Raw genomic sequence first — 25,322 nt, 5'->3', positions numbered from 1 at the left:
TGTGAGACTTGTTTATAATTGCTATGAGGATTACAGATTTATTTATTATTTAAAAAATAGCTTATCTTACTAGCAACATATCGATGTATTGAAACACATAATAAATTATGATATAAGGCACACAAAGAAAAAAAGAAGGAATTTATGGTCATAAATATATGTCACTTTTACTTGAGGTCTATAAATATCTTTTCTGACAAATGATATCGGTAAACATGAAACAGGAACTCAGAAAAAATTAATTTAAATATATTTGTCTAAGAAAAATAATTTATCAACCTACACATTGCTGCTTAAATGAAATATCTATGTGATGTCTCACAGTACATTTTCATGACTAACAAAAACAAATCTCATCTTTTACAACCAAAAACAATACTATTTAGAGAAAAAGGAATCAAGAGCTATCAAAATCATTATATGTGATTTAACCTGTATATTAATATTATTTACCTCCCATTACACAACTGTTATTTCTTACCTTAATCTGTTCCTCAGTCAGACCATCACGAGGCTTTTTATGCATACTGGAATGAGAACCTCTTGATGTAGCTCTGGTAAGTTGGCTGCGAGTACTGTGGGGACTGTGTTCTTTTGACCTAAGGCCGCTCCTGCTGCGATGTTTACCACCGCTTGGACGTTCATGTTTATCACTGGTATCTTTGGTTTTTTCCTTAACTGTCTCTGTACCTCCACTGCTGCTGTTTTTAACCGCTTCAGAGTTACTTTCGTCATCACCTCCTGAAGCTTTCTGTTGCTGTTCGGTTTTTTCTTTATCACCATCAGTAACTTCCATAGCACAACCGTTTTGATCTGTACCTTCTGTTTCAATATGACAGAGAAAAAATTATACAAACTTTACATTATATTAACAGGAAACAACGCAAATGCAGTATCAGACTATTTTGACATTTTCACAGCAAATGTCCAAATACAAAAATCTTATACATGTAAAAAAATACACATTTCTTGACTTCATAAGCTGCAGCATCTAATAGAACTTTTATAATCTCATTACATTTTAATTTTGAATGAATGAAAAACTGTTCAGTTTTAAAAAAATGAAAAATTTATAAATAATTTACGATTTAATGAAATCCTAAACTCCCTTCAAAAAGGACTTAACTGCATTCAATTACCATATTAAAATGTTAATACATGAAGACACTCTTATCATAGCATAAAACTATCTTTGTTTCAACAAAATTTTAGAATGCTCATTTTATAATAATTTCCCACAATTTTGACTTCTAGAAAAAACAAAGATAGTCTGTGAATTATTTAGTCATCTGTATTTTACTTCTATATATTACAAAAAGAAAAAGTTTTTATTCATGTTTTCCTCACAGCAGAAATATTGCTGATGTTAAATACTTACTTGATATTATGCTGTAAATAATGAGCCTTAACATTATAAAAATCATCTGACCGATTCAATTATGGATGACATTTCTTATAAACCATTATTGTCAATTACGATACAATTCTGAACAAAATATAAATTCATTTAACATAACGATAACCATTAAAGAACACTGTAATGAAAGAAAATAATCTAAAACACTGGCTCTGCTTATCTCTTTTTAAAGCAAAAAGTGTTGAAAAGTTAAAAATTTCTGTCACTGGATTAACAATGTTATATGCAAGAAACCAAACACATTTACATGTGTAAATTATACCATTGATCTTTTATGATATTAACAGGACAAATAAAAAATGTTTCAATCGGGAACATGTTAAAAATAGTATCTTTTTAATGCGTTTTATACAACCAAGAAATTACTGACTGCAATGGTTTGAAAATAACTGAGCTGAAAAAAAGCATTAGATAAAAGTGGTGGAGAATCAATCATGGACAGTGGATGTCAATGGTGTGAAAAAATAATGCAGGTCTGAAAATCTTTTTAGGCTATTTAAATATTTCTTTTTACATTTAAATGAATTCTTATTTAAAAAAATGAATAAATTACACCGATTACAAGTTTTTTGAGAAGTTAGTTTTTTCTTTAATTTTTCCCCAGTATTTAAAAGGGACTTTAGTTTAAAGTTAAGATATTTTCCAGCCACATTTTGGTTGGTTTTATTTTAAATCAATTTTTTCATAATTAAATTCTCTATAAATTTTGTAATTTTAAAGTTGTAGTATTAAAAAGTTTTTTTTATACTGACTATTCAATAAAGAAAAAAATATTAATTTAACCTTAAACGGTGTGTTTTCCCCCTCCATTTCAGGCATAAGTTTGTAGAAGAAAATATTGATGCAATTCTAGGACCAGATTTTTGTTTTTCAGTCAAAACATGTAAACCACCTGGCCACATTATTATTTTATAACCACACTTTGCTGTTTTGCTAGGCATAACTTGAGAACAAAGAATGCGAAGAGATATGTTTATTTATACGAACTTTTTTTTTACTTATAAAATATTCTGAAAATTTTGCCTTTCTTTGTAAGGTAACTTGTTAATAAGAATATTTATTTATTTCTGTATTCTTAAAATTAGATTATAAGATTAATGGGGAGGTCTAAAGCTAGCTAGCATCAAACAAATTCAATCGCAATTTCACAGATACGTACTGATAAGGTTTCTTCAGAATTCAATTAACTAATTAAAAATATAAAACTAATTTATGCAACAGATCACTTTAAATCAACTCACCTGTTCCAGGTGGTACCAATTTTTGTTGGTACCAAGGTAAAATAAATGAATCCTTCTTTTTATCCTTATCATCTTTACTTTCTTTTTTTGATGGACTGTGTTTGGACTTATCGTTCTTGTTTGATGATTTTTCAGAGTGATCCCGATTATCAGATGTCTTATTACTTCTTGAGCTGTCATCACTCTTCCTTGATGGAGGGCCGGCAGATGATTCGCCTTTAGCCTAAAAGCAAATTATATTCATTTTTACTGGTCATGACTTCTTAATATGTAAAAATACATGATCCAACCAGATCTCCATTTTCTTCTCTTACTATCCAAAAGATTACATTTCAATTCATATATATGTATTTCTAACATTACATATTTCATTAAAAGTAAGTAGTTTTTGCCATTACAATTGATATTTTATTAGAAAAAATAGAAATTTACAAGTCCCGCACCTTTTTAATTTATAATAAATCCTCTTAAAGTTTTAATTTATTTTGTTTTCATTTGAGACAGTATCTCTCTATGTTATACATCTCTAGTTATAGAAAAAAAATTAAAATAACTGTTTTATGCTCACCCACTATGTCAACCCGACATGATCGCGACTATTTGGACAGTTACGAAACCAACACACCATTCCCAGGACAAACTGCATTTATGCAATTCTGATATGTATGAATGCAGACTGTCAATTATAAATTTTATATTCAAATTAAATTTTTTACTAGTTGTAAATAATCAGTCATATTAACCTGACCCAAGAAAAAAGATAAATTTATAAAACTCCTTTAACAAGTTTCCTTCCTACTAACAAGATATGTTATTTTTTATGAGAATTCTATTTCAATAATTTTTATAATTAAAACTCAGATCTTTTTGAAATTCATGACATTACAAAAAAAAAAAAAATAGTGCTTATTTTGATGCCTACTAGTTTAGCAATCTAAAAAAAGAAATTAAACAGATCTCTTTTTTTTGCAATCATAACCTACTTACTACTAACTACACACTTTAAATAAATTTTATTTAAAAACACTAAAATTTAATTTTGTTAATTATAGTTTGTTTAATTTTAAATTTGTCAAAATATGATATTTGCTCTCTGGCAGTCTTACATTTGTAGACAGGTCAACAGGTAAATATTAAGTTCATGCACGAATCTACAATTTTTCTCCAACCATTATTTTCCTTAAAGCTGAATGAGGTTTTGCCAATATTTTATAATTATAATATACTTAATAATTATTAGACACAGTACTATTAATGTGGTATACATTTACCAGTTTGACTTATTTCACTTCACTTATTTTTCCAAGATATTCAGGTTACAAGTTATACTTGTTAATACATGCACAGATTTTTTTCGCAGTAAAGAAACTAAATTCACATTTACAAAGTAGTCTCAATGTATGTTAAGTGCCACAACCCTTAATAGTTTAAGGCGACGTAATAAAGTCACTCCTTAAATGACAGTCATCTTCAAGTTATAACCATGCTCTGCCAAGCTTACTATGGAAATTAAGCAGTGAAATATTCCGTTTAACCGAGCCACATGCATAGGAGCCAGGTAACAACATACTAACCCTATTAAAATAAGTAATATACCAGTATTACAAGCTATTACACTGTTCACCATAGGGGTTGGTTGTTTAGTGAACATAATTGCTCTCAAGAAAGCATACTGTCAAAAGTCTAGGCATACTAAGCAATCACAGCCAAAAGAAAAGCCGGTACAGATAATATAAAGCAATAAAATAATGTACTTTTTTTCTATTCTAAAATAATATATCTACTGCTGCTTGAGCTCAACAAAGAAAAATATACAATATACAAATTTTAAGCATTAAAATTAAATTACAGTAGAGGAGTAATGCTGTAACAGATGTGAAACATTTATTTTCTACAGGCTATTAGTACGAAAAGTGTTTTGAGCAAGAAATTTCCAAAACAGAAATACCGTAAGTTTTACTGTATTTTGGACAACTTATGCAATTTTACTGTATTTTACAACTGTGCTTATGCAATGCACAACCCAGAATATATGTAAATATAACATTTACACAAACCTGCATGTATTCTTTCCCAGAAGTCCAGTAATTATGGCATTACAACCATATAAATTTGATGATTTTTTCCCCATCAACTCTTCTAATGATTTGCAAACATTCATCCATTCGGTGATCCTAACATAACGTACAACTGATCAGTAATAATGGACATCTACATTTAGTAATGAAATATAAACATCCTTAATAACATACCTTTTCAACAGATATCATTCTGCCATGCAATTCTGAATGGTGAAGATGTTTAATACAACGTGCAGCATCATCTGTTGTTCCCATTGTAATGTAACCATAACACCTTGCACCAGGCTTACGTGCATCAGTCACAACTTTAGCACCAACAACCTAATAAGAAAATAATAGCATCTTAATTACATAAGTCCTGGAAAATATATATATATATATATATATATATATATATAGCCGAAGGTTTTTTGTTCAGGTACGGTACATTCAGTGTGTATGGGCTAAATGTATCCACAAAGTAATGGCCTATATTTATAAAACCAGTTGTCAATCTATTAGACATAGGCTTAATCTACAGGAAATACCTTAAAGATTTTCTGTACACTCTCAAGGTCAACAGAATATGTATGCACAGGGGCAAGTCGACTCGCATTGCAATTTTAGTCAGTCAAGATGCAGACCCCCATAACAAAAGTTATCAGTTACATATGTTCAACAGCATGTATGAACTGAATGGAATATCAATCCTCCTATATCAAAGTTTATTAGTCAGTGGTATACAGCTTTAAGAGAGACTGGAGGCTTGGTTTCACAAACTGGAAATCAGTGCAAAGTTTCGGTTAGTAATGAGACTTGCATTATGTGATGCATTCACTGCCAGTCCTGAAAAGTCAATTGAGCAGGCTAGTTACATACTGTAAATTCCTCGTTCCACCTGTTCACGGCATTATTATAAGCGGCTCTGTTTGCAAGCATACAAGTTACAACAACTCAATCACATTAAACCAAATGATCACCGCCTACATGATATCAGTCTGCTGCAGATGTAATGGACTAACAATACTAATGTATTGTAATACTATTGTAATACTAGTATTAGTAATACTAGTAATGTAATACTAGTAATACTAGTATTGTAATACTAGTAATACTAGTATTGTAATACTAGTATTGTAATACTAGTATTGTAATACTAGTATTGTAATACTATGTAATTGAAAACAATACTAATTATCTTGATATGTTATTTAGTAATGAGGCAACCTTTCATACTTGCAAGAAAGTTAACAGACAAAACTGTCAAATTTGAGGCACTGAAAATGAAATTGACACACACTGTAAGTCAAAGTCCAATTAGGACTGCACAAAAATGGTGTCATTGGTCTGTTTTTACTGTAGCCCACTGTGACAGGACACACGTACCTTGACATGCTTGAGAACTTCACTGTTCTGATAAATATTTCACAATAAAAATAATCTAAATTGAATAGTCAAAACAAAATTTTAGGCCTCTTTTAAATATATTTTATCCTGAGTTTTTTTTAGAAAAACCAAGTTCTCTCTTTTCTTCCATGAAAGAAAAGTAAATGGAAAAAGCAATGAAATAGTTTTTGTAGCAATTCCTGTTTACGTATCAAGATTCATTGCTTTTGGGCTAATCATGGACCAATGTGATGCTAGGTGATCACAATTTTTGTTGTTCATAAGAGTATTAATTTGTTTTCCAGTTGATCTGATAGTATTCAATCTTAAAAGGTTATCCATTAAAAAAAGGTAATGGACTAAATTTTTCTAAGTACAATCTTTTAGTTACATTTTTGAGAAAATTGGTGTAATAACTGAAAGACAGCATTGTTCACGACCACCATACACAGTCCTACACTGTTTGTTCTATTAACAATTTACACTCTTCAATAGCATAACTCGCAAAATACATTTGATTTAAGAATATAATAAAAAGCTTTTATATTTCCCAATCCTTAAATATGAGTTATGAGGACATCCCTATGTCCTAATAACACTCATTCCCTGAGTGTAATCGGACTAAAAAAGTACTAAGACAATCTATCTGGCGCAGCCAAGATATGGGATTACCATAAGACTAGCTAACATTGCAGCCAAACAGGTCTGACAGTTATTATAGATGAAGAACCCAGCCTCTTTAGATAAAATTTACATAGTTTCTTCTCAAAAAACTTAGTACAGGACTTTAATGCTTTTCTTAAGGTACACAGATGTTAGCCTTAAAAACCTCCCTTCCAATAACTTCATGAAAAATCATAATGTATGTTATGCTGGCAGTCCAAGACCACAAATAGGAATTACTACTGAATCAAGAGGCACTCCAGAAACAAACTTGATCTCCTATTTTCCAGACATCGGTTACAACTTGCTTAATCTTACAAAGGGCCATCCATCTGAACTAGAGAAATGGATCAACATTAGGGCACAAGAACCTTTTAGTTTAGATGCAGAGAACTAGACTCAAAACATCACATGAAATGTAAACTAATATATGGAAAAATTAATGGAAAGCATCTATGTACTTAGTTCAAATGCTTAACATCAAGCCCACCTTGATGTTTATCATTCAATGATAAACATCAAGCCCACCAACATAGCACTTCTGTACACTTTGGCGCTTCTAGGATTAATATTACTGGTCTACATATCCTTCAGCAAATATTATTAGCCTCTTAAACTGGTTGACAGAGTGAACAGGAAAAGTTAATAATACTATCCATTTAATACTTAAATTACCTTTCCGTACTTGGAGAACACTTCTTTTAGATCTGTAGCACGTGTTGTCGAAGACAAGCCACTGACCCACAGGTTTCTTGTTGTCAATCCACTACCACTGGAACTACCAGATTGTTTCTTGTCTGTAATAATAAATTACATTACCAATAATATGTTGAATTCATACAAACTGCACTTGAACGTGCAGGCACATGCTTGCTAAAAACTTATTAAAAAGTCCTAAAAAAAATATACCGATATAATCTTTCAATATGTAAACATAATTCTCACCAGTTAATGTTTTATTTACATGTACATACCAGGAAACAATAAAATTATATTTAGTACACTAAAAATGTCAAATTGATATATTTAAAACTAGTTATATATATATATATATATATTATTTAAGTTTATTTTTCTCTTGATCAGATAGAATTAAATATGACATATTTCACTTAAAATACAATCTTTATTAACTCTTGGGTTAACTAATCAACTACACAAACTTATAAATTAAATTCACTACATTTCACTTAGAATTCTCTGAGCTTCCTCAGGTGACAATACGTATTCGTACAGAATTCTCTTGCATATTAAGAAATAACTGTCCCCGTCCTTATTGTAATGGATCCCCCTACTCACACATGACTCATCTTATCTTTAGATAATAGTATGTATCTCTTTATATAACCTGAATACTATTTTTGGTGTATTGTACCTTTACAATGCACATATTTCTCAAAAATTATAAACATTAAATATTATTTTCCTTAAAACTAAATTTGTAATATAAATAGATGACTTTTAAATTAAATTAACATATATGTTACTTAATCCGGCTATGTCTGTTCTATTGTTGACAGGCATTTGTATTTTCTTGATCATTTCTAGAGTATTCCTTTTATGTGTATTCTGTTTAACATCTTGGTGCTGTCAAAATCAAACTAGTGTTTATGTTCTATTGTATGTTTTGTGAGCACTATCGCTTCCTTTTTTCTATATTTAAGGGCTTCTATTCTTTTTTTAAGGTATAGAGACATTTGTTCAAAATACAAAGCATTACAATTTTTACACGGAATAGTGTGTACTACATCAGCTTGATTTTTTTTCTATCGGCGATTCTAATTTAGGAAACATACTATTCAGATTGTTGTAATTTTGATGAACTACTGCAAAATCCTTGTAGCAATTTTTTAATCTTTTCAGATAGATCTGTGACATATGGTATATATGTTATTATTTTTATTAGGATGGGTGGCTGATATGTTATTATAGTATTTATAAATTGTATTTTTAAATATTTTCTGGATAATTATTATTTATTAATAGATCTTTTGCTTTTCTTATATATATATTCTGGTCTACCTTCAGGGGTTTGAAAATTTTATTACTCTTTACATGATTCTTTACTACTGATTTTTTATATAAAGTATTATTGTCGGTTTTATTCTCTTGTTCAAGACAATGGTATTAAAATTTTGGATCATGTTTATTTCAACAAGACATAGTTCAACTTCGATGGTTACATTAACACCCAAAACTGCAGAATATGGAGCACTGAAAATTCTCACGTATTTCAGGAACAATCATTACACGCACATAAAACTATTGTGCGATCTCCTGGCATTGTGTAATAGGACCTTTATTTTTTGACATATTCATAGATTGTGTGGTTTACGGTTAGTTTATGTTTTGTATTTCTTTGATCCTTTTAAACAACTTATATAAACAATTTATTGCAATATTAAATTTGCGAAACTAGAATGTTGGTTCCAGCAGGATAACACCATGTCATACTGCTAATAAAACATTGGATTACATTATGGGAATTTTTTTTGCCATTGTCTGATATCCTAAGGGTTGAGGCAAACATTACATTAAGTGGTTGCAAATGTTATGAAATGTGTATGAACCTGCATCAGGATAACAGGAAATAATTTTGAACATCTATTGTAAAGTTTTTAAAAGAATTTGAATACAAGTATTTTATTAACAATATTTTTGTAATAAATTCTTATAGTCAAAGGGGTTGCGTCCTTTCTGAAACACCCGTTAATTTCACAGTATACTTATGGGAAATGCTTACTTAAAATAACTGGAATGAAGTATTATCTGACTATCCTCAGTCAGCAATATTCAATGTCACTAGTCACTATGATTATGATATTATCTTTTGGATATGGCTAAAAATTCTCATCAGTATTTTCATTTTCCACTTCATTTTAGAGGGCAATTTGTTAAATTCTGTATAAAATGAGATAAGAATTTAAAGGTATCTTAATAGACCAGGCTGGAATTCTTCAATTTCAATGCTCTACACCTTATATGAGAATTTGATTTTATAAAACACTTGATCACTTTTAAGATGACTTAATATTTCTTAACACCCTAAGCTAATCGAGAGTTCTAATAATAAAAAGAATTTTCTGATAAAAAAAAAGATGCAATTGTTTAAAAACGAAAACTGTTTATCTCGAGCTTTTAATTATTATCGCTACACAAAGTCGAACAAAACTATGAAAAAATTGACTGGTTATAACTATAGTGTAATATTTCTGTTCTTAATGCAACCTAACTATGAAACCATTTCCTTGCACGCAACATAATTTTTTGAACAATATCAGGACCGACATTCTGTAGTAAGGGGAGTATTTGATTCCATTATTAATGTGACACCATCTTATCTGACATCATTTCTCCAGTACCGCTATTTTTCAACAGTAGAGGGGAAGAAGTAGCACTAATGTTATTTACATACAAGGTCATCGAAAAAGGATGCAGAAATAAATTTAAAAAAATAATTTCCCTAGCAATTTAAATAAAAGTATTAATTGGAACTTCCCAAAATAATCAGGATATCATCAAGTTATTTTAGGTATGACCAACAGTGACCTGAGCCAATGCAGATAACGCCTCTGCACCACTGTCATCAGTGCAATAGTGATAGTTCAGCATAAAGCACAGTGCATTTTGTGGTTAGCGACCATAAATCAGTTATAACTGTTCCAATGGGCTTTCCAGCATGTTTATGGCAATGATCTCCCTCATACAAAAATCATTAGACAGTGGTATGACCAATGTAAGGAATCTGGCAACATGAAAGTGAAAAAATCCCTCCAACAGCCCAAAACAAGTGACGAAGCAGTTGAGCATACTGCCCATTATTCCACAAGTTACCCAAATAAACAAGCATGTATGTTACAAGATGGTGCACCCCCACACTTTAGCCTAGGTGTTCGACACACTCTCAATGAAAGATTCTCTAATCGTTGGATTGTTAGCGCCGGTCCTGTTCTTTGACCTCAGAGAAGCCCAGATATGACATCCTAGATTTTTCTATGGGGATGTGTTAAAAACATTGTCTACAGTGAAAAAAATCACTGTAGACAAGACAACAGATCACCACTGTTATGTTACAGTTATGCCTACGATGATCCAGCAGACTTGGGCAAAAGTCAATTATAGCTAGATGTTTGTAAAGCTCATATTGAAACATTTTAAGGTATGTAAAAATAAAGCTTTTTTTTATAGTGAATTAAAAAAAAAAATATTCGTTTGAATATCTCTAGTAGTGTCTGAGATGAGCCTTTTTCGATGACCTGTATTTTTCAAGGACAATGTAGCCAGTGACAAAAGGTTCACAATTTAAAAAACCAACTAATGATTTAACATGACAAAATCTACACTTTGTGATTATGGAATTGATGAAACTTAACAGTGTGTCAAGTAACAATCCAATCAATCCATTACAATACATCATTAATGTATAAAATACCTACAATTACGTTTAACAGTGTTTAATGATCAGCAAAACAATAACAATCAACTAATTTGGTACAGTATTGCCAGTTTCAATATTACCTGAATTAGTTACAAGTTGAAATTAATTACAAGCTGATGGATAACAAATAATTATTTGAATTCTAATAAGTTTAATAATAAACATTCACATAACAAAGTACACAAACAAAATAAAAATAATTACTTTTCTTTTTGTTGAAGTTGTAAGATATGTTGGGGGCTAGAGATAATTTTTCCCAAATGTCAGACGAATTCCAGTTAAAAAACTAACTCATTTGATATTTATTTCTTTACAACTCCATTTTTCAATTATCTTTAGTTTGTCAGGTTTTAAAAAGGAGAGAAAAAAAAACTAATAGAAAAAAAAAAAAATCAAGAAAATCTTTTTTCATTCACTGATGGAAGTTGTATAGTAACTGTGTATTTGATGTAAAGCAGTGTATGTGTTGACACATATGTTGGAGCAATGACTGAAAGCCTATGTACTTGCATTTTGCATACATTGGCCTTAGTTATAAGTAAACTAACATGGTCATTTTCTCTAAGTCTTTTTTGATGGTAATTTATAAAAAAAACAAGTTTCACTAACTTGCTGTAGCTTATGCAATTGTTAAGTTTTGTTGAAAATGAAAAATCATTGTCTTCTTCAGTACTGCCTGATTCTTCAATGCTGCTTTCGAAACGTACATTCACAAGTGGCTCAGTAACTGGAATAACTTCACTGCAAGCTATAGGCGTGATTGCTGATTGCAATGAAGGATATTTTACAGTATGTTTAGATTTATTTTTAAGTATGTCTAGAAATTCTAGACACACTTGTTAAACAAATGTAACAGTCATGATCCTTTGGTTTACGCCAAACCATAGATACACTACATGCCAAAGCCTTCCTGTACCTTTCAGCCAACCTCTTAAATATATAGAACAATTAGTGTATACTATATATGAGGGTGTATACTACATCTTATTCTGATCACAAATTTTACCCTGAAAGTACAAATGATATGCTTTTTAATTTAAGGTGTAATGTTTTTCTATTTGATTTTACGGTAAACTCACCACATACATAACAAAAGGCATCCACATCATTTACACAATTTTGAACCATTATGAAACTGCACTATTAACAAACTTAACACAGCAATATGATTGAACAAAATTAATTCATTCCTAAATCCAGCGCTTAATACAAACAACACGGCTGTGTTTACAGTTACATGTTTTGACCTGCACAGACGATTTATCTTGTTCATGAAGGCTCACTCTTCAGTATTAGATATGTCATAATATGAGATTATAATCAAATTTCATTCTTTTTCTAGTATTGTTTATTTATAGCTTACAAATTACATCAACAAAGTTAAACGATAAAAAAAGGGCTAACAAAATACAATTAGAAGCTTAAAATGCTAACTATACATTGAAAAATGAAAAAAATCCTTTAATTAAAATTTAAAAGTTTTCAACAATGGTGGGCAATAGAAAGATTGAGTTCAAATTCAATTTTAGCATCAAAAAACAGATTAAAATCATGCATCGCATGTTAGGAAACAAAAATTATGTTTATCAGTGCAATAGTAGAATTATTCATGAATTGCATGACTAACGTGCTATTTATGTATTGTAAACACAAAAAATTTTTAATCTACTCTAATCAATGCGCTGTGAAGAAAAATCTACTTTTCACATATCTAAAAACATCTGTTACACATCTAAATTAATCTACAACTTATGACACACATCACTTTTAATGTTGAAATGGTTATTATAAAAACATTTATTGCCGTGTGTATTTTACTTAGTGAAATGAATAACAGAGATTTATTTTTACTATTTGTCGTGTGTTTTCATTTGTTATAAATTCAGTCATTTAAATTTTTAATATTTCAATAGTAATTTTCTTTTAATATGCTCAAGTTAGGAGGAAAAGACACAGTAGTTCACAGTCAGGCAAGGGAAATTGTATTCAATGTTTACAATTTCTTTTTAAAACCAGGCTGGAGCTGGAATAGCAAGAGAAACTGAAATGCTGAATACAGTTGTTCAAGCAACAAAAGTACCAAAACAAACGATCATGTATGCTGCATTCATACAGCACACATCCAGCATATACTTCATCCTGTACTTTAATCTGCAAGTCTGGAGTAACTGATGAAACAGCTGCTTCAATCCTGTGGGGCTCAAGTTGGGTTGGTCAGCCGGTAAACAGTAATACATACACTCGATCCTTTATAAACTCCAAGAAAAAAATTGTGTATGGTCAGATCAGGCAAATAAGCCGTCATTTGGTACTCAGCAACCAATTCAGCAGTCAGAGAATTTCTTTCAACCAATCATACAGCGTTAAGCAGTAAGGAGCCACACCATCTTGTTGTGAAATAAATTCTGTGGTTCATATTGCAGTTGAGGAAAGACTTCCTATGACTGATTTCCTAGGACTATACACAAGACACTTACACATTCAACATTGTCTTCAGATACACACTGTCATTCTGTACTCTTCCCTTTACAAATAAAGCCAATGGTTTCAAATTGTTTATACCATAGAATGCTTTCTGTTGGGGGGGGCGGGCAGTTATTTCTGCACGAGAAGTTCCACTGTGAAACAGCGTTCTTAACGGGGCGAAGTTTGTTGTTCACGGTAGCATCCCATTCGCTTTACCTCATCATGAACTACCCTCCTCTTCAGGAAAACTGACAAAATTTGAAAGAGGATATTTGGTTCCAGAGATTGACCACCAACAGATCTGCATCATCCATTTAATGATCTACTATTGCCTTCCAAAATCACTAATTTAACTACTGACCCACCACCGTAACAAAAAATGGATATGCACTTACTTGAAGATGAAGACTGCTGATCCTTATTACTGCTTTCATCCCCTCCCAAACCTCCAGTACCACCTGTTGAACTACAAACAAACATATATTTTATCACAATACTATTCTTTATCCACGCCTAATTTTACTTATAAAATAAAAAGCTAAATTAAACCTCTCACCTATTTACTGATTATGCATAAATTAAAGCTCTTTTATAGTAATTTTATATAACAAAATTTTAATTAATTAATAAACGTAAATCTAATTCACAATCAAATGCTATTCACTTTTTATTACTGTAGTTTATCTACCAAACATTATATCCATCACATCAAGTACTTTATCCTGCAATAAATGATAAATTTTTATGAAATTTGATTTGTCAGCAAGCTACAGCATCAATTTTTTCTTTTAATTTCACCATTACAACAAGAATAAACAGAATATTTGCCAAATCTATAAGATTTTCTGGTAATTCCTATTATAAGTAGTATATTCTTTTTTCTTTGTACAATCCATTTATTTTATTAATAACTGATCAAAATAACTGTATTGCCATCTTTATCGCTTTTAGTAGACCGCTATAAAAAATTATTTTAACCACAAACTGCATATCAATTTGTGCAAATGACAGTAGGTTTTGGCGAGTACTTAGATTCCAGTTTTCTAAACCGATTAAAAACCTTATTATTTTGAGTATTTACTGCTGAGATTATTAATTGATACTAAGAATATAGTAAACCTGGTGAAATGGAAAAGGTATTATTTTACTTCGCTATTCAATGGCAACCAGTTCATTAAACATAGATTGGACCATCAGCCTCTTGCGCTTACTTTTGTTACCTCCAGAGATGCTTACAATTTCAGAATTATTAAATAAGAGATTGTAATTTTTATTCTCAACACAGATTATCAGAAGTTTTTCATAAAAAAGATACTATATAAATATTATTTAGTAATTAACTGATATTTATATTTTGGATTTTTTATCTGCTGTTTATCCTGTACATATTCCATTATTAAGTTTAATCTAAATAATGATTAGAGTTACAAGACACATCTCTGGGTTTTAATTTAATACCATACCACAAGCTATATATGAATAAGTACTTGTCAAGCTCAATTTCTGGAACAAATTGTTATCTTAATTTGTTTTTTCTAGACTTTAAAAAAATAAAAATCAGTGAAGACTTTCTGTAATAAAACAGAATTGCCAATAATTTCCAGTTATACTTCATTTTTAGAAGTACGAAAATGTCCTCGGCAACATCTACCTTCACAATCTTCAAAAAAAAAAGTCACTAACTACTGGCAAATTATTTTCAAACACCTAATTATTATCAAACAATATGAATTCCACTTGATAATTGTAAAATACTACCACGACTGGAGAATATTTTTGTATCATCTATCTATAAATGACTAAATAGCTATAATTTTATAGTACAGTTTTACAGCACATAATTAGTGTGCAAAGGTTAAACTCTCCACATCCTACTTTTATGGCAAAAATGTAATTAAAGAATTAATTCACAACAAAAATAACTTACATTTATAATAATAATTAACTGGAAAAGTTAGCATTGTTACTAATTGCTACTTAATATAATACCATACCATTAAACACAGGATATAATAAAAAATTTTAAAACTCTATCAAATAATTTTTCACGTGATACGTAAATCTCATTTATTTTAACTCTTTCACTACTACTGAAAGATCAATAAAAAAAATTTTTACTTTATGCCAGTCAAATATTTTTATTAGTCTTCTTAACTCTTGTTCTCTTCTTGTTTATTAACTCTACAATACAAATTATTCTATCAATCCTTCATACTAAATGAAGTAATATTGGTTTTTGGGTAATGTATTTAATTTAAACAAATTTTAAGACTGTCTGTAAATACATACCTACAATAACATTTTTTTAATAAATATTTTTCCATACTTTTGGTCGGTGAATAAAAATATTTTAAAAATAAGAATCATATTTTTTCTATATTCCATGAAATTAATAATTTAAGGTTCGGATATGTTTTCATTTAATATCCAAGAAACATACCACAATTTGAAGTACACAACGGTAAAATAAATTGAGCCCACTGTAGGTTTTAATTGCAATACTTCTTAATAGAATAGAAGTCGAGAAATGTTCATAGCGTATAAGCTGTCACAAAATGGAATGACAAAACTACTGTTAAGTCAGATGGCAATAGGTGCAGATTATATTCTGTGCGTTTACTCTATTCATTTATTTCCACACAGCATTCACAACAGCAACAAATACAGGATAAAAGCGGCAATTTTTTAAGTCAAATACAACCTACCTTCAGATACAACACTGATTTACACAATTTTAAATTTATAAAAAAAATCAATTTCCCATAACTCATTTTGAAACTTCAATAATTTACATCATAACAGAAGCCAAAAACTATATGACTTCAGGTGTAGTACAAAACCAATAAACTGATAAGGGTGTGTGTGTGTATTTACATGTGAGCTACTGAAATTGAGAAATTACTGAATACTACATTTATTTACGTTTAGTTTTGATGATTTTAAGTAAATTTATATAAAACTGACCTAACAGATACAAAACAAAATACAATATCAAAAATTCATATTATACACAAGATTATAACAGACAAATAAAAAAGTTACATGCTCAACTGAGTGTAATGAACAGCATATATTATATGCTGTTCTTGAGAGGTATGAAGAACAGTTGGAAGCTACTAATAACTGAAGTCTGATACATTTAAAATTATAGTATTACTAGCATAATAAACAGATTATGCCTACTACTTGTTCAATATAAACAAAAGCAAAAGAATACTTTAGGTTAATGACATCTAATGAAACAATTTTTATATTATTTGCATGAAATAAGCCACATTAATTTTAACAGTTGATTTTTAGACAAGTGTGAATTATTGTTAGGCCAGTACTGCAATAACCACCATTAATTCTTTAAAATAAAAGCTGTCACTAAAAAGAGTACAAAACATTTTTTTAATGCAATCAATTGTTGGACTAATTTGAAGATATTCTTCTAACTCTTCTGTCCAAATTTTTTGTCATCTATATACACACACTTAGTATGTGTATATCTGATTTTACTCTTCACCTCTACAGTTTTTACCCTCAATCAACCCTCTATTTCTAATTCAACTATACTTGCATGTTCTTAATGTACGACCCACCAACCTAATTTTTCTCCTCATAAAATTCTGCAATCTCTTTCCTCTCCTATACTTTTTTTTATATTTAATGCCATTAATAAGTTACACTAGTATATAAATATAAGATGTCTACAAAACATCCTACATTACATTAAAAAAATAAAAATTTGCATTGGGATAAACATGAAAAAATTTACAACCTTTTTTTTTTCGAACCTACACCTTCAAGAAAATTCACAACTACCAGCATACAATATGTTGGCAATCTTTAATTTTAATCATTATGTACATCATCCATTAACCATTTTCACTATTAATTACAACTATCATTCATTACACATATTAAAGAAATTATCAGTTCACACGACTTAGATGGACATAGTCTATTTTCTTTGAATATAGAAAGAGGGTATTATAATGAAGACTTAAAAAATTATCACCTCGGGTAATTATTCTACAACATTAAGTTTGACTGTATGCATGTATAATCTTTTTATTACATGATGCTAGAGAAAGGAAACTATTATAAAATGTTGTAAATGAGTTTTCCAATTCATCCTATTGTACATTATTCGGATATAATAGCATACATTAACTAAATCACAATTTATTCACAACGATCATTTAAAATTCTGATCACATTCTCCTTTATATTTTTTATTCCTGATCTGAAGGGCATCAAAAAATTTCTTACTCGAATGTAACACAATATAACACAGATAAATTGTCAAAATCATTGATATATATATATATTCTAATATAAAAGAATGACAATAAAAAACAACTGTTTTTTTTTTGTTTTTTAAATCTACATAATTACAAGTTTAACAAAGCTGTAAAATGCTATAGAGGAACTTGTTAATAAATATATGTATATGACCTCAGGTATATCAATATTAACTCAATAAAAGCACAACCTTAAAACTGTTCACATTATATCCTCAATCTATACTGAAAAATGATAAGTTTTATTGTAAATAACACATCGTTTTAAACATTCTTACATTTTCACCACTTCTTTATAAACAAAAAGAGAAGGTGACTCACTGTCTTGTGAAAACAAATGACATGTGAGATTTCCATTTTAATTATAAAAACTCGAATAAACCGTAACTTAATGTGGTGAAAGATAAACCTGTGCTGATTTTATGTTTATAAATAATTCTAACTACAATCTCTAAACAAAGCGATTATGACAAGACTAATTTAATGTGATGATAATAGTAACATCAATACTATAAAAAATAAGCTTAAAATTTCTTAAAAACAAAAAATTATCGTATCACTAACAGACATATGAAGTAGTGAATGAAGGCCGACTGACATTGTTGAGTTCGACTCAATATAACATCTTACTATATCCGACCAATCATCGTACAATACAGTAACCAACCAATATATCAATGAAACCAACCTCTTCCCATCCTGTTTCTCCTTATCCTTAGACGACTGCTCGTCATTATGCTGTTCCGTACCTCCACCTGTTCCTCCACACGTCGTACTTTCCTTATCTTCATGGAGTTCATTCTTCATGGCAGCAGTAGCGGCCGCACTGGCGTTGCCATCGTTAGACTGTTGCTGTGATTCATCTGAGACACCAACGAACCAACCAAAAGAAGTCAAATTGAGTTGATTTTTTATTTACTTATTTTTTAATCAGCAGTGAATAACACAGAATGCAGCGCGATCATCTTTCAGTTAACATCCGTGATTGAAAACCCGGCTAGTACTATAGAAGAAAACCTGCAAGGAGCTGTGCGAGCTGCATCCTGTGTTACATTCTCCAAGAACCTTACAGCGCTGTAAGGCCAAGTTTATTTCAATTTCTTCAGATGTTTTCAATTTCTTCTTCCATCTTCTTTCTTAAAACAAGCTTCTGATGTCTTCATGTCTTGTATTATGCTCTGCCTTATAACTCAAATGATCATTTATTATTATAATTATTCTTATTACAATTAATTATAAGCAAATTTACATTAAAAAAGATTAATACTAAAACAATGTAAAAATGTTCATATTTTTTTTATATTCTTTCTCAAAACACATACACTTAAATTATATGCTTGCATGCATCACTTGAGGTGTTGAAAAAAAAAAACATAACATGAACATAATTAAAATTACAGCAAATAAATAATTCAACAAGTAGAACTTTTGCATAAAAGTAGAATTCTTTCATAACAGTAAAAGAAGATTTCTAAACGCTTTTCTTACTCAGTGAATATACAAAAATTTGTATTTCATTTCATTCAGAAATCAACTGTGAAGACAGGTCAGTTTTTAGTATAACAAATGACTTGAGCAGTGATGAACAATAATTCCCACAAACTGTAAAACACACTACACAAATAGGACACACTAAAAACAAAACATGTAACTTCAACGGGCACTGAATAACATAATTAAAATTAGCTTTTTTTTCAACGGTTTTTAGTCCTTATTTAAAATCTTCAGCTACAGAATTGAAAATAAATTTTTATTAATAAAATACAATCCTATAAGCGGTACTAGATAGAGAGAAATAAATGAATACAATGAAAATGATTCAAAGGGAAACCTTATTAATACACGTGCATGAACACAGTGCACAGACATACTCCAGAAAAGATAGGAATAAAATTTTAATAAATTGAAACAGATTTTTATAAATAATTTTTTCCCCTTATACTGTAGCAATTATCACATCTGTCTGCTCCTTGTACAACCCAAACTGAATGAATGGGCTTTCCAATAACTGAACAACTACAAGCAACACAGGAAAGCTCCAAATTAAAAAAAGGTATAAAGAGAAAAATGAGAAAATTAAAAAGTGTAAATAACAGACAGCGACTAAGTGCTGTCTATTAACATGTTAAGAATTTTTAGTTTTATTTGTAAAATAATCTTTTTTTTATAGACAGAACACAAGAAAAGAACAATTTTCATCATTAAAGATATGAAAATTAAACAATACAATCTAAATTTAATAGCACAGATTTTTCAACCCGCGTTGTAGATTCATTGATATATTACACTTGTACAAACAAAAACAATTGTATACATTATGTAAATATCACAAAGACAGTATTATTCGTAATGATTACTCACTACAATACAATGGACCATTACCTAAATATAGAATTGAAAAAGATAATACATGAAAAAAGGTAAAAAAAGTTACCTGAATGCTTACATGGCAAAAAAAAAAAATACACGAAGAAAGGTCTAATATAGGTAAAAAGTCCATGGATTTTAAAATATTTAGTAAAATATATCTCACACACACAGAAATTGCAGTTTTTAGATCAGTTGGTTAAATTTTTGTATAAATTGGTTATCTAAAGTTAACTATTTTTCAACCTAAAATAGATTCTTGGATAGACAGAGTTACCTTTAGATCAGCAAATTACAACATAGAAACCAATTGTTATACTAAAACTCCCATAATTAAGAAACAATTTAACTGAGCTAATGTTAGTTACAAAGGAATTAACTCTGAAAAATAAAAAAAACTAGCCAGAATTTTATAAAATATGATACATATTTAGGAAATGTGCAAAATCAGAAACATTCGTTAAATGCAGGTGTATAGTTTTGTAGTAGAGTATTAAGAAAAAAACTATACCCACAAACACAAGCAGGTATGCTAAAATTTTTCATCACTAAATACTCGGACACAGTTGAGCTAACTCACACCCTTACTTTGACACATGTAGCTTCTTAATTCTGTTGGCCAATAAAAAAAAGACGTAATTACTTGGCTCTTTTTATTATCCCATAAATTAGTAATCTTCAGCCTGTTTTAGGAATGAATGTTCAACTACTTAAACCACTATTTTAAAAATTTGAACACTAATTTCTTAAATGGGGAATTTTAGGAGATTATTAAGTAAAGCATCTATTTAAAAATTTTTTCAAGATATTTCAAGTTACATTTATAAATGTAAATTGTCTTTCCTAATAAGTAATCCACTCTAAACTGTAGTACAACTTCTTTTTTCTGTTTCAAGAGCTTTTCTAGTGAAATGGCATTATTTACATTTACTCAGGTAACTGTTTGCTTCTGGCATCTCCAGGTCAATACTCCCTCAAACCTAATATTAGCTTATGATATTGACTTCAATATGTAAATTTGAACAAATTTAAATTTGTAAGTCTCCACATTACGCCCAGCATAAACCAGAGGAAAAGTATTAAATTATTAGGACTCTGGCTAGCATTATCTGCAAATAAGACATGCTTCTTTATACATATGGTAGAAAGCAAAATCATCTTGAACCAGTTAAATATCCAATACTGATGAAACTATGATTTGAGGGAAGGAAATTTGAAATCCTATGATCCGCAAAAAAAAAAGAAACAGATAAGAAACGGTGTACACACAACTTGTAACAGCAAAAAAATAAGGGGAAAACTAAAGTGGGAGTATACTAACAATGTAGATGATGTGCTACATGAGGATACTGTCGAAAACAGAATCATAAAATTTCTAATCTTGATAAAAATGTAGACACATAGCAAGGGATTGTAAACACATTCAACAGGAAAATACCAGATTTTCTTAGAAACATCATCATGAAAATTGTTGTCACAAAGGGTTACCTGAATACTTACATGGCAACTGAAAAAGCAAATTGAAAAAACAACGTCAAAGTGGACCCTGTGGGAGGAATGTTGTTGAAATAAATTCTTCAGTTTCTACAAAAAAAAAGAAGAAAAGTCATCTAACCAATTATTAATCAGATAAATAAAACCGCTCGCTCATAATTTTATTAAGTAGAGTAAATGCAATACACCTTAAGCGATTACAAAAATATAAAGGTGTAAGAATTATCAGTGATGTGAAAGTTACAGGAAGGATAAAATCATGAATCAAGTTAAATTTTAAAAACAAAAAAAAAGATATCAATAATAAAAATGTGAACATCAGATTAATCTGGAAAGAGTAATAAATACTAAAGTAGTTAGAATTTAAAGAGACAAGTAAAAGCTTAGAAAAGAACAGTCTAAGCACGTGTTACTGGATAACAGGTTGTAAATTGTGAGAGAAAGAAACAATATAGTAATTTAAAAAGATTAAAATCAGAATTAAAAAAGGAAAACCAAGAAAATAATTTTCTTCATGCTAATGAGAAAAACAAATTGGATGGGGGAAATAAATTAAAATGAAAGAAGACTAATGAGAAAGAAATAAGTTATTTTATATTAATATTAAATTGAAGTTTTCCATTCTGTCAAGACAGACTGGAAAACAGAAAGGAATGAAAGAATTTGAGGAATTAATAACAATAAAGAAAGGGTATGTAAAGATAACAAAAGAGCTGCCTGCTATATTAAGTTGTGGAAAGTAACCATTATGAAGAACAGACTGAAATATAGCCGATAAAGAAAACGAGACAAAACAGGTGGCAAAGCAGTACTATCACAAACCAAGTCAGCATCTCAGATAGAAAATCATAGTAAAATGAAACAAAGAGTACAGGACCAAACATACACAACATTCAGACTGTCGAGCATAACAGTGTGGGCTAAGGTCATCATAACAATGAATGATTCTTAACTAATCTTTTGCCGTTTGGATGATGGAAAAACTTGAAAATAAGAGCATATTGTAATCTAATTATTGAAAATAGTTGTATATAAATAAAGTACAGCAGTTCTAACAACAAAAATCTTAAAATCACTAACAAATTATGTCGAAGTCATACTAGTAGGGAACAGAAATTCAGAGCAGTTCAGTACTACACCACAATAATGGGAAGTGCATATTTACATATACATTCTATTATTAATTACAATAGTAACAAATGAAATTATGAAAAGAATAGACTACTAGTAATTACTATAATAATCCTATTATAAATGTATAGAATCTCATTAAATAACATCAAGTTATATAAATGAAAAATGTACAGCACCAGAAATTTAAATTTTAAAATCAGAAGCTTTTTCTCTTACGACTTTGCAAAAGATCATATTTAATAATTACTTAAGAATATGAATTGAAATATTTGATACGCGCATGTTTTCTACAGTGATTTTTGTAATTAGGGTTTAACTGGTTTTTATCGGTACTTAAAACTATTCTGTAAAACTGTTTATGCAAAGCATACTTTTTACAGCACAAAAACACTGATACAGCTGTTGGAGGACTCCATGATAGTTACATCTAATACCCATTCACCTACAATACTAGAAACAGTGTCATAGAAGACAAGCAGGATTCAAAGCACCGAAAATAAAAGTTCTATAAGCTGTGATGCAAATATGTAGGTATTGCAGTGATTTAGGCCATTAAATAAATTGAACTAGAGAACAGCACTAGTTGAAGATAGAGAAATAACAGAAGATAAAAGATCTGAAGCAAATATCAGGAAATAGTGGACCGACCAAAATAAAATAAATATGAAGTGAGAGTGGAGGAACTGAAACAAAAATATCTGAAAGAGTGAAGAAATGTAGGATTTGAATTCTGTATATAAATATAAAGAACAGAGCCAGAAAGCTACCAGTCTATAAGAACGCCAAAAAAATTTGACCTTGAATAAGAATAAAGTTACTAATTTTAAATCTAAAACCTTTACAATCATTGACACTCACAGAATGGCAGAAACATAGCAAGTAACAATAAGGAAATCTAAGTAACCGGTCTACAAATATAACCTATATGTAAAGATTGGGGAATCTGAAAAAGTTAGAAAAACATTCATAATGCATTACAGCTAGTAACAGTAACAATGCATATCTCACATTAAAAGCCTCATGTTTACAGGTAAAATACAAGGTTTATGAGCAAACAAACCCTGAACAAATACAACTTCATAACCTCAACTTCAGACCTGTAGCTGCACTCACTAAACTATTGCGGTGAAGGTGATTTACCTGAATTGCCTTGCCAAACAAAATATCTATTCACTATAGTTGCAATTTTGAGATAAAGTTTCTGCTTGCATCTTACAGGACTTTACAATCTACACTTAACTGTCACAAAATACTTGTGAGAAAACAACTTTATTTTCCTATAAAAGAACATTAACCATTATTACAAACCAATGGAATAGAACAAAAAAAGGGAAATATGACAACATAATAAAACCACTTATGTTGCAAGCTTTTGTCTCTCTCAATGACAACTTCAATAAATATCTCTTAAACACATAACCCTATATGCACAAAAATTCGTCCATGCATTTTATTAACAATACAGAAATAGTATTTCAAGTAATGCCCAGATATAATATAAATAAATTTAGCGATGAAAACTTTTGCACCGCATTACCTTTATTCTCTTTTTCTTGGCTGCTATCCTCCTGCAACAGAATTACACAAATTACTTTAATCATCGTTTGAAGAAACACGGTTTAGCTAAATATTATCACACAGAAAATAAAACTTGTCTATAAAAATATAATAACAGCAAAGAAGGAAAAATCTATCGGTCTGCATTAAGTACTCGCACTAATTAAAAATACAAATGCTCCTGTTTTATTTGAAGATCTGAATTTACCTTAGAGACAAACAATTTTTTGATAATTTAATTTATATGAAGGGTCTCAAAAATATAATTTACCTAAACTAGATAAGTTACAGTCATCAAAACTATTTTATGAAGGTATACCTAAAAAAAATTTATCCTAATCAACGAACAAAATAATTTTAAACTAAAAAAAAATAAAATTAGAATCATACAATAAAACAAACATACATGTAATTTTCCCGGACATTACCCTGCACTTTTGACAAACTTGAAGTTCTTCCGACTGAATTTTAATGCCAGATTCACCACCTTTGAAGGCTGTCTGGCAAACAAATATTTGATTACACCACCAATACGATCACTAACAAAGATTTCCTATAACTAACTGCAAAAAAAAAAGTTCTATACTGTGTTTAGCATAAGAGCTATCCTAGCTGTGTTTGTAGTAGCAAGATTTTACTGCAGCATCTTCAATTTTGTTAATGCAGTCATGTACTGGGTGGGTTACTCGGTGCCAAACCAACGAGGTGGACAGCAATTTACAACCCAACTGACTAGGATTTTCATGAAATTTACAACAAATTAACTGTTGATAGCGATGAGAAAATATGGAATTTCAGATCTCTATCGTT

General features: G+C 29.8%; 1 protein-coding gene across 3 annotated transcripts in view; it reads right to left on the bottom strand.

The window, feature by feature from the left end:
- Positions 1–25,322, bottom strand: part of LOC142325636 (uncharacterized) — a 69,486-nt gene that overhangs the window by 25,118 nt on the left and 19,046 nt on the right. For all 3 annotated transcript variants that reach the window (XM_075367645.1, XM_075367646.1, XM_075367644.1), the window contains exons 5-11: positions 24,493–24,523; positions 18,649–18,823; positions 14,067–14,137; positions 7,443–7,564; positions 4,911–5,060; positions 2,659–2,881; positions 482–822 (exon numbers count right to left, since the gene is read on the bottom strand). In XM_075367645.1, the coding sequence (XP_075223760.1) occupies positions 482–822; positions 2,659–2,881; positions 4,911–5,060; positions 7,443–7,564; positions 14,067–14,137; positions 18,649–18,823; positions 24,493–24,523 (1,113 nt within the window). The remainder of the gene's footprint in view (positions 1–481; positions 823–2,658; positions 2,882–4,910; positions 5,061–7,442; positions 7,565–14,066; positions 14,138–18,648; positions 18,824–24,492; positions 24,524–25,322) is intronic.

The sequence above is a fragment of the Lycorma delicatula genome, chromosome 5 (genome assembly GCF_047948215.1).
Source record: "Lycorma delicatula isolate Av1 chromosome 5, ASM4794821v1, whole genome shotgun sequence".
Taxonomy (NCBI): domain Eukaryota; kingdom Metazoa; phylum Arthropoda; class Insecta; order Hemiptera; family Fulgoridae; genus Lycorma; species Lycorma delicatula.
This window is presented reverse-complemented; position numbering and strand designations above follow the sequence as displayed.